The 11002-nt window shown below is 40.2% G+C and overlaps 1 protein-coding gene across 5 annotated transcripts; it reads left to right on the forward strand.

Moving 5' to 3' along the window:
• Nucleotides 1-358: 358 nt before the first annotated feature.
• On the forward strand, nucleotides 359-10766 carry KBTBD8 (kelch repeat and BTB domain containing 8). 5 transcript variants are annotated; one of them, XM_040568707.1, is made up of 4 exons: nucleotides 359-501; nucleotides 2451-2661; nucleotides 3284-4398; nucleotides 7151-10766. In XM_040568707.1, exons 1-4 carry the CDS (start codon nucleotides 486-488, stop codon nucleotides 7612-7614), a joined length of 1806 nt encoding a protein of 601 aa, XP_040424641.1. In that variant the 5' UTR covers nucleotides 359-485; the 3' UTR covers nucleotides 7615-10766. The 5 variants fall into 5 exon arrangements, with proteins under 5 accessions (XP_040424641.1, XP_040424642.1, XP_040424643.1 ...); XM_040568708.1 differs by having other exon boundaries at nucleotides 371-501; nucleotides 2502-2661; XM_040568709.1 differs by having other exon boundaries at nucleotides 407-430; nucleotides 2502-2661.
• Nucleotides 10767-11002: the final 236 nt, after the last annotated feature.

The raw sequence follows: 11002 nt of genomic DNA on the forward strand, positions 1-11002 counted from the left end.
GTAGCACAAAGCAGCGATTGTGAGGGATTTATTTACACGGAGGGGCCATTTCTGCGAGGTTCCCGTCGCAGAGCCCCGAAGCCCACGCTCAGCACGGTGCCTGAGGGCCCCAAAATGGCGGCTCCGCCCCGCACTTCCCGCCTCCCCGTTGCTAAGCGACGAGCCGAGCCCAGACCCCCTCCCTCCCTCCCCATCCCGAAAACTACAACTCCCGTGCAAGCGCGCCAGGGCGGAACTACATCTCCCAGCGCGCCCCGCGCTCCAGGAAGCAGAGAGGTTCCCTTCGAGTCCCCTTGCACTACATTTCCCAGCGTGCATCGGGGGCGCCGGCCAATCGGCGCGCCCCAGGTTGGGGTGTGCGGCGGCGCGGGGTTGGCTTCCGCGGCGGGCAGGGCGGCGGGGAGGAAGCGGCGCGGAGGAAGCGGCGCAGGTGACATTTCCTCGCGGGCCGCCCCCCTCCCGCTGCCGGAGCTGGGGCCCCGAGGATGGCAGCGCTAGGAGGTGGGGGCTGCGCGGGGAGAGGGGCTGGGGGGGAGCCGCGGTCGGGCTGAGGGGCGGGAAGGGGCCGGGGGGGGGGGGGTGAGGGGGGAGATGTGGGGGTAAAGGGGGAGGAAATGGGGTAAAGGGGGGGAAATGGGGGGTCCTGGGGGTGTGTGGGGGAATGGGGTGAGGGGAAGGCCGAGGGAGGGCGGGGGGGAAGGGTAGGAGGTTGGGGGGAAGGGGGAGGTTCTGTAGGGCCCCTCCAGGGGGGCTGGGGGGGGTATTTGGGGTTTGGGGGTGTCATGGAAATAAATGGACGTGGAGAGTTAGGGGGGTGGTGGGGAGGACGGAGGTAAGGCATTGAGGGGTGATAAGGCGTTGGGAGGGATGACCTTTCATTGGGAAGGGGGGTGGTGAAAGGGAGCAGCAGGGTTCCCCAGGGGGACGTCTAGGTGTTGAGGGGTGAGCGGAAAGGCTGGGGCTTGGGGGTGAGCATCGGGGCCTGGTGGGCGCCGGCAGTGCGGGAAGGTGGCTTGGTTGCGTGTGCACATACCCGAGTGCCTGGCAGGGCCAGAGAAAAACTATTTTGAACCCTTTCAGTGTTAGAAAGTAAACAAAACCCTTCTGCAACGATAGCTACATCACACTTTTACTGTACATCAAGGCTCAGCTAGGTAGGAAACCTTGGCATCTGTGTAGCAAAGTATTTTATTTCCTTGGAACCTCCTCACTAGCGACTAACATTTGTTTCTGAAAAAAAATACGAGTACAAATTCTCCCCTTCCCCTATGATCGGTGAGTTTTGAATGCTGGAGCTGAGTTACCGTGATCGACCCCCCTGTTGTAAATTTTACCCTGCGTTACGTTGAAAAAAAGGCGTTTTTTTTTTTTTTGAAGGCTTTTCCTAACAGTTATTTGAAGAGACTCTGACAATATTTGGCCCCAAGCCCGCCATGAAAAATGTGCCCCACAGCAGATCCCTACTGACCTAATTGTGACTGTGCTGAAAGCTGTGTCTGAGTGCAGAGTAAGGGAAGCTCTAACTGCTCTACATCACCGTGTGTTAGAACTTAAATCTCCCGTTTGTAGTCGTTGTTGCTCATTGCTTGTTTTTTGCCCTTTCTGTCGCCCTAAATTAAGGTATTCAGTGTTGCAGTCAGCAACATTACCTGACTTGCAGCTCTTACCACCTAATGTTTTTCTTTTGAGTTCTCCTTTGTTGTTGTTGCGTAAAAATCTTGTTGCTATTACGAAACAGATTTTTGTGCTTGAGATATTGCTCAATTTTCACTTTGGGATTTACTTCATTAAACATATCACGTGTTACTTAGAAACTTATGCTCAACTTTGTATGTTTTCACAATTATATGCGAGTACCTTCACACCTGAGTAATTCTAAATGATAATTGTATTTTAGTCGTAAAGAAGAACATGTAGCCATACATTTATTTATGTGAGTTTATCTAATAGCTTTGTTGCTCGACATATTTACTCTGTCTTCATGAGTCTGCTTCATTAGTCATCATTTGTGGAAGTTAGGAGCCAGTTCCTTTTTCGGTGTAAAGTTAAACACATGTGTACAGACTTGTGAAATGGTGACTTAGGTTGTGGGCTTGGTTTTCTCTTCTGCATTCTTTGTTCTTCTCATTCTACAAGTCAGTAAGCATCGTGATACCTTCCCCCCGAGTGATATCTAATAAAACATTCACACAAATATTTAGTATTTTTCCTAAAACTGGTGGGTAAGATTTTATAGGTTAACCTACGCAGTAGACTGGGGAAGGGGGGGCGAGAGGGAAACAACCTTAGATACCCGTATATTTTTACTTGCTCATGGGAATGTTAGATTTGCTGTTGATGGATGACAGCACTGAGGAGGTACGGAATATTAATTTGTGCTAACTCTCATTTGTTCAGGTGTGCTTTCTCTCTTTTTTTTTTCTTTAATTGGTTTCAATTTTGTTTTGTAGAACCAAGTAAGTTTTCACAAACACTGAATGGAATTCCTTCTTCAAACACAGTCAGCAGTGGAATGGACCCCTTCCATGCCTGCAGTATTCTTCAACAGCTTAAAACGATGTATGACGAAGGACAACTGACAGATATTGTGGTGGAAGTGGATCATGGGAAAACATTCTCCTGTCATAGGAATGTTCTTGCTGCAATCAGTCCTTATTTCAGGTACAATAGTCTGTTGTTCTTGGGGTGACTAAAAGTGGAATTATAAATTATTTTCATTAAATGATAATTGAAAAACCCCACACCTATACCAATATTCCGTGTAACAATTGATGATATAGCGCAACTAGTAAACAAATATTTTTATTCCCTTAATGTCAAGGAATTATCAGTGTCCGTTTATCAAAGGAGAGTTTCATTGGACAAAATCATACAATTTTAAAAGTAAAACCCTCCCGTGTTAAAAGTATCTTCATACAGTAACAGTATAGTTAAACTACTTGTTTCCCTTTAAAAATTGTATATTCTGTCATGCTAGAATATGCAGATGAAATAACACGTTGAAAGTTGAATGCAAAGTCTTGGATATGTCAAGAGCTTTGCTTGTAAAATGAATTTTAAAACGGGCTTAGTGAGATAATTAAGCAAGGAATTCCAGCTTGCCGTATTTGTTTCAGTAAGTCTGAAACTGATTTAAAATGTAGGTTCTCAAGCAGAACAGCATAACATCAGTGATGTGCGGATACAAGGGCAGGCGCGTTGGGATTAGCTGTGCAATATGATTTCTTAGACCTGTAGCTAGAAGGTAATTACAAATAAACTGCTAAATATTTTTCTTTTGTAGATCTATGTTCACTAGCGGCCTTACAGAGAGTACCCAGAAAGAAGTTCGTATAGTTGGTGTTGAAGCAGAGTCAATGCATTTAGTATTGAACTATGCATATACCTCCAGAGTAATGCTGACAGAGGCCAACGTTCAAGCTTTGTTCACTGCAGCTAGTATCTTCCAGATCCCTTCCATACAAGACCAGTGTGCTAAATATATGATCAGTCATTTGGACCCACAGAACTCCATTGGGGTGTTTATCTTTGCTGATCACTATGGTCATCAGGAACTCAAAGACAGATCACAAGACTACATTCGTAAAAAGTTTCTGAGTGTCACCAAAGAGCAAGAGTTTCTTCAGTTGAGAAAAGACCAACTCATAAGTATACTCGACAGTGATGATTTAAATGTAGACAAAGAAGAACATGTTTATGACAGCATTATAAGGTGGTTTGAGCATGAACAAAATAAGAGAGAAGTGCACCTTCCAGAAATATTTGCCAAATGCATCCGTATGCCTCTGTTGGAAGAGACATTTTTAGAGAAAATCCCTCCCGTGTTTGCACAGGCTATGGCCAAAAGCTGTGTACAAAAGGGACAACATAGTGCCAATGGCTATACACAACGGCTTGGAATGACTGCTTCTGAAATGATCATATGCTTTGATGCTGCCCACAAACACTCAGGAAAGAAGCAAACAGTGCCTTGTTTAGATTCGGTCACAGGGAGAGTGTTTAAACTATGCAAGCCACCAAATGACTTGAGGGAGGTTGGAATTCTTGTATCTCCTGATAACGATATTTATATTGCGGGTGGTTACAGACCAAGCAGCAGCGAGGTCTCCATTGACCACAGAGCAGAGAGTGATTTCTGGATGTATGATCACTCTGGCAATAGGTGGATCCCGAAAGCTCCTTTGTTGCGAGCCAGAATAGGCTGCAAATTGGTTCATTGCTGTGGTAAACTGTATGCAATAGGTGGTCGTGTTTATGAAGGAGATGGGCGAAACTCTCTCAAGTCTGTGGAGTGTTATGACAGCCGGGAGAACTGTTGGACAGCTGTCTGTCCAATGCCGGTAGCAATGGAGTTTCATAGTGCTGTGGAATATAAGGATAACATCTATGTTTTACAGGGTAAGGTGCCTTGACTGACTGTGTGGTGTTTGATTGGAAGTGGGGGTTGTTTGAGCCAACTGTCTCTTCTTAGAAGCACCGTAGAAAACACAAATTTTATGAACATCTGAAGAGTGCCCTGGGACAACGGAGTGGGAGAAAAGCTAGGGAGGGCAGTGAGGTTGCTGCTGCAGTTCTCACGCCTTGGGAATGCGTCATCAAGTTGTACTGAGTTCTTGCACAAATGGCAGTTTTGGTGGTGTTCTAAGTCAACAATTTAGCATTAAATCTTACAATGAAAATGCTGTATTCTTTATCTGAGCGGAATGCACTAATGTTGAAGAACAGCTGTCGTCATGAAAAAGCACTTAGCATTTTACTTAGCTGAACCTGTGAAAACTGGTGTCTCGTCTTTTTTTGGTGACTTGTAAAAATTGATTAGCCACGGTAGGCCTTCCCTCTCTGCCCAACTCTGCTTTTTGAAGTCAGCTAGGTAACTAAGGAAGATGATTTATCTTTTTCTAATTAGCTCGCACTGTCTTTCCATCCTATCTTCCAATAAATAATCAGACTTACTGGTTTATTGCATCTTGATTCTTAAATTAACGACTTAGGCACAGTTGTAGCACCAGCAGCGATAGTTCCATATTTGAGATTTATATCAGAATAACCCATAAAGATTAAAATAAGTATGTTGACAATGATTTATTACCAAGATGTACGTGCAATTGAAAGCGGTGTGATGAAAAAGATGCTTGTGGTTATTTTAGACTGGGAATTATATATTCTAGGACTCTAAAAAGGATCGTTATGGGAATGGATAAAATAAAAAAGGGAAGAATAAATTATTTGATTTGTGGAGATTGTATAAAATACATATTTCTGTGTGCCCAAGCTCCATAGCAGTCCACGCTTAAGAGCGCCGAGGCTGGTGTATGAGGCTGTGGTAAGAGTCCCAAGAAGCAGAAAGAAAGATTGGGACAGGGAGTATTTTAGTTTTGTTTTTGTTAGGCCCATTTCTGTGTAAACACTTGCAGAATTTGGGGTCTTGAATCTCTACCAACCCCCCTCTTTTTGGGTCCATCTCCATGCAAAGCTGGACCACAGGAAAGAAACATGTTGGGGAATACTGTGAACTGCTTGTTACTGACCAGAAGTCAACCTGATTTCTTGATGTTGTGTCCCTGCCACTCAGTAAGGTCGGAGGGTTTCCACAAGACCTGCAGGTGTTTTTCTTCTTTCATTTTCTTCTTTCCATATTACATCTGACTGGTTGTGGCTCTAAATTAAATTGTGTTAAAATAAGTTTTCTCAATCTTTCTCTCCTGTTGGATTAACTGTCTGCTTTAGACCGTTTAAAAAGGAGCACTGAGGAGTCTTTAACTTAACAGAATATTTGTTCATTTTTCAAGTGTTTCTTAGAACTGCTAAAAAGTGGATAACATTTACAGAGGTATTATAACCTACAGAGTAAGAATGCATTTTTTTTTTTTTTTTTACAAATCATAGCTGCACTACTCTATGTTTCAGTGGTTTTAATGACATCCCAATGAAGTAGCTTATTTAAGTAAACATTGAGTTAACCGGCAAATTAAATAGTTTGCCACAGAAGATAATCGAATTCTCTATTTGAGTGTGGAAGATAAAAACCTTGATTGGGCTGCACTCTACTAGTGTATAAAAAAGTTAATTTTCAGTAATTTTCACAGGGAAAGCTCACAAGTTTGAAGTAGTCCATAAGGATTGATGGGAGCTGTAGAACGCAAACTGGAATGCAAGCATCAGTCCTAGGAGATTATACTGTGGAACAAAAATGAATAATCAAAAAATGCATTATCTGTAAGACTTAATGTCTTAAGTTATATTCCACCTTTTAACTATTATTTCTGTATTCGTTGTTAAACTTGAGGTGCTTTCTTACACTGCAAAATAGTTTAAATTCTTAAAAATATCAATGTGAAATTTATATATAAAGTTGAATTATGTTAATATTTGGCAAATGTTAGCCCTTTCTTTCCCCCGGGCTTCATAAAAGGCAAGGTGGGCTCTATCCGTGTTCTTTTTATCAAGTTTGCATCTGAACTTTGCTGTCTACAGTCTGCATGCACTACTCTGTGCGCCCAACAGAAGAGGTGTCTTATCTGATCACGAAAGTAGTGATGAGTCAGTAGCTTCAAGCGAGTCTTCACCTGGCATCCTTTTAAGCAAATCAACCTTTTAATTTCAAATCAACCTGTTGTTTAAAATCCTTTTAAACAAATCAACTGAAGTGTGTAACCAGGGACGTGATACAAACGGCTTCAAAGTCTGAGTAGTAGAAGATACACTATTTGCTCAGATTTGACAACTTTCAAGCACAGAATTCCAAGATTTTCCACAGTCTGTAGATGCTGCTTATTTTGTGAAGATACTAAAGAACAAAACAAATACTTCGGATGTTTGAAGACTGGAATCTTGAAAGGTTTTGAGTCAAACTCTTAAGCGTGCCTTAGAGGTAGTAAAGGAGAGCTGGGAAACATGTAAAACACTGTATTTGTGGTGTGCTTCAAATTCCCCCCCAGCTGGGTTAGAAACTCAAAGTAGCTTTTACTTATTTTTTGTATGTTGAAGAAAGCAGATGATGATAGATTTTTGTCATAAGATCAGGGCTTTTAAAAATTGGTAGACTGTTTCTGTGTGTGGAAGACCGTAGCTGAAAGCTTAGTAGCGGTGGAATTGCTGTTACGGAAATGAAGCATCAGTTTTATGTTTTATTTTTCCTCTCTCTTTGCAGGAGAATTTTTTCTCTGCTATGATCCTCAGAAGGATTACTGGGGGTTTTTGACCCCAATGACTGTGCCTAGAATCCAAGGCTTGGCAACTGTGTACAATGACTCCATCTACTACATAGCTGGAACCTGTGGAAACCATCAACGTATGTTTACCGTAGAGGCCTATGACATTGAACAAAATAAGTGGACTCGAAAAAAAGACTTCCCGTGTGATCAATCCATTAATCCATACATAAAACTCGTACTCCTCAAAAATAAACTCCACCTGTTTGTCAGAGCTACTCAAGTCACTGTTGAAGAACACGTTTTCAGAACCAGCAGGAAGAATTCGCTCTATCAGTATGATGAGGCTACCGACCAATGGCAGAAAGTATATGAGACTCCAGATAGGCTCTGGGATTTAGGCCGGCATTTTGAATGTGTTGTTGCTAAGTTGTATCCGCAGTGTCTTCAGAAAGTTATTTAATTTTTTTTTCAGTAACAGGCCTTAGTGCTTTCAGTGGTAATCTGATGCTAGAGAAAACATGTCTTAAAAGAAAACAAAGAAATTCAGTATTTATTGTAAGCTGAAACAGGTTGTTTTTTTTTTGTATGTGGGGATGGGTGCTCTTTAAAGGTTGCAGTCTGGGGAGGGAATTACTGGTTCAGTTTCATATTTACTGATATTTTCCTGGGAAATGAGAAGGAGGTTACAAAGTGCAATTATTAGCATTTTTTTCTGGTAAACACTTAATCATGTCATACTTGAGGGGTGTTTTTGTGGTAAGAGCAAATTAAGTGGAAGAGCCAGGATAACTATGCACTACAGTGAAAGAAAATCTAGCATTAGTAGCTAAGGATGTCCAAGCTGTTTTGAAGTGACTTTTCTTTTTTCTCTTTTTTTTAAATACGGGTAAAATTTGAGGCAATATCACTAAGTTGTGTTTTTTTTTTTTTAATTTTAGATTGAAATTACATAGAGGAATGTTAGATCCTGATTCATAATGATCTTTTTTTTTTGTACTGCTTTTGAAGTCTTCTAAAATGTTTGTAATGTTTGTGCACTACAGTTTGGGAGAAAAACTCAAGCCAGAGTTGGAACATGGAGTACCTTTGCCCTGGAAGGAGGCCTGTTCAGTTTGCTGTACCACTTCCGTCTGTGGATTTTTGTTGAAATTGAGCTTAAAGATATCGAAAACAAATCCCAACACCTCTTTTTCTGCCACTTAGGTGTAGTGCTGCAAGAAAAAAAAAAAAAAACATTTTTAACACTGCTTAAAATCTTTTTTCATCCCATAAAGGGCTTTAACCCAAAAGTTGATGGTGCTAGTACATTTTTAATACTTGTTTGTCTGAAATGGGCTAACCTTATGCTACTGTTTAAGACAGCCTGTTATTTTTCATGGAGTGTGTGTCTGTTTTCAGGCCTTGTTCTGTCATCATATTGTCTTTTTTAACATAACATTTTTACTGTAGTGGTATTCTTGCACAGATTGGTGACAGGATATGGCCTTAATAATATCGAAGTTTTTTTGTGGAGTGTTCATTTTGTCTCCACTAAAGTGCAGTGCTATGTGCAGTGTTAGCATGTGCTCCAGTAACTTTAAAATGTGTGGCTTAACTTTACACATCATCTTTTTCTTCCTGTGATCAAGCCCTCAGATACCTTCTAATTCATTCTGATCTATAATGTGAAAACTTGCACTACTGAGCTGTCTTCGTTACCCAGTGTATTAAAGAAAAATTGACAGTAAGTGTCCATGGCTTAATCTTAGATGCTAATTTAGTATAGGGATTCAATATATTGCAACATTTTTCTCTATGTATTAAACATTTAGCTTACTTTTGCAGAAGTAAAAAATTTCCAAGTTCGGCCTCTACTTCAGTAGTTGAAAACTGGATGGAAAAGGGAAAAGAGGAATCCTAAAACTTATCGGCTATAATTTTCCAGGTTTGATTTGCTACTGGTCTAACTTTTTCCAGAGCTAGAGGTGTGCGTTATCTTACTCTTTCCTATTTTCTCAAATTGACCGCAGTAAACCAGTTAACTTGAAATGGCAGTGTCCACTGCTGGCTGTAAGTTCTTACTATTATCTGGCTTAGCAGCTGATATTTGAGTAAGCCAAATATTTAGCTCCTTAATGTTTATCCCCCTGGCATGGCTGAGGATTTGGATAATGTTCATTTGCCATGTGGTTTGTCTGTTCACGAATGGAACCTTTGATTTACAGAAATACTCGCCTGGTTCTGTTTCTTAATTCTTGCACAAAATGTTAGAAAGGCAAAAACAAAACAACAACAAAACTGTGAAATGAAAAGGATAAAAAAAAATGCCTCTTTGCATTACATACCTCATCTTCCAGAGATTTACCAAACCGCTTCTTTCAAATGCGAGCGCCTGATTTTTTTTTTTCTGAAATAAAGTTGAAGTCGACAATACTTGCTAAGGCTGCATTATACACCAGCGTAGAGGTGTGTTGTTTCTTTGTTTAGTTTTCTTCTGGATACTGTTTTATATATATCCATAGCCAAGAATAAGAGCTTTTTTTTAAGTTCAACTAATTTCATTTTTCAAGTTATCCTTAGTCCTTGGCTAGCTCTTTGCGCTGTTGTAGGACTCTAGCTGCAAGCTTTCTGAAGCACCCTCCCTAACAGTGTTGCATTTGTGTGTAAAACCATTCTTTTGCAAAGTGTTATGTAACTTTTTTTTTTTAAGCTTGGTTGAATATTTACAAGACTTCTTGCTGCTTTTTGACAATCTTCTATATTTATTTAGTAGAACAAATTTCAATATATTACTTGAAACTATGAAATAGAATTGAGTTAGCAATTGACTGGTCATGTGATGTGTAGAAGTACAATATGCTGTGGTTAATTCTGCAGTAGGTTTGTTAATTTTGTTTATCTGCACTAAAGTACGAAGATCTCCATTCTGTTTAACCATTCAAACTGAGGGAGTGATCCAAGTCAGTAATGTGTTTTTTTAAAAAGCTAAATCCTGGAACTTGCTGTGGGAGTAGAATATACTGAATCTTTTGCATGAGGAGTTCGTTGAGACAGTAACGTAGCTGTGAGATTTTGCCAATTCTTAAATGCTTCTACATTTTGCTGAAAGTCAGATTCCTGGTAAAGTTTTTGCTTTAGAGTCAAGCTTAAGTAAACTTGCACAGCACAGAAAAAAAAAAATAATTGCACCAAAGGTACTGATAATATTTAAACAGTAACCTATACGTTTTCCCCACTTAGTATTTTTCTGCGTTCATTTACTGCCCTTTTATTAAATTAATTTCTAGCATTGTAAGGATTTAAATAAGCGTGAATCTCTTTCAGAATTATTAATTACTTTAGAAGGACGCATTTTGTAATTTCCACTTGATTCTATCAGTAAAACTTAGGCTAACTAAAAGCAATTTTGGTGCACCAAACATGCAGTGTTTGTATGTTCTACAAGAAACTGAAGAGCTCCCTGTTCGTAAGGCTGTTTAGAAATGGCATCCAACATTCAGTGCTCAGGTATGTTAGTAAGAAGTACTGTAGTCCTATGAGGGCAAATGTGTGGATTTTTAAACATTTTGCCATAATTGCACAATTTTGCATTTTTACTTAATGTCATGTTATGTTTCTTAAAATAAACCTATTGTTGAAATACAGAACCGGTTGCACTCTATTGTGATAAATCCATTGCATAATTTTTAGTAATTTTCTGAAAATTAACCCTGTGATGTCACTTTATTTTCTAGGATGCTTTTACCGTTCAAGTATTGGGTAACTACAACTATGAACTCCAACCTGGAGACAATTTGGACTCTCAGTTACTATTTTATTAGCAAACTCCAGAGACAGCATGAAAGTACAGCCAATCATTAAGATTGGAA

Source organism: Cygnus olor, chromosome 10 (assembly GCF_009769625.2).
Source record: "Cygnus olor isolate bCygOlo1 chromosome 10, bCygOlo1.pri.v2, whole genome shotgun sequence".
Lineage (NCBI taxonomy): Eukaryota > Metazoa > Chordata > Aves > Anseriformes > Anatidae > Cygnus > Cygnus olor.

What these genes read in the sequence shown, in the direction of transcription:
- KBTBD8 (XM_040568707.1), top strand. An exon ending in GCAATCAGTCCTTATTTCAG is followed by an intron (nt 2,662 to 3,283) that starts GTACAATAGTCT and finishes TTTCTTTTGTAG; the next exon opens with ATCTATGTTCACTAGCGGCC. An exon ending in TAACATCTATGTTTTACAGG is followed by an intron (nt 4,399 to 7,150) that starts GTAAGGTGCCTT and finishes CTCTCTTTGCAG; the next exon opens with GAGAATTTTTTCTCTGCTAT.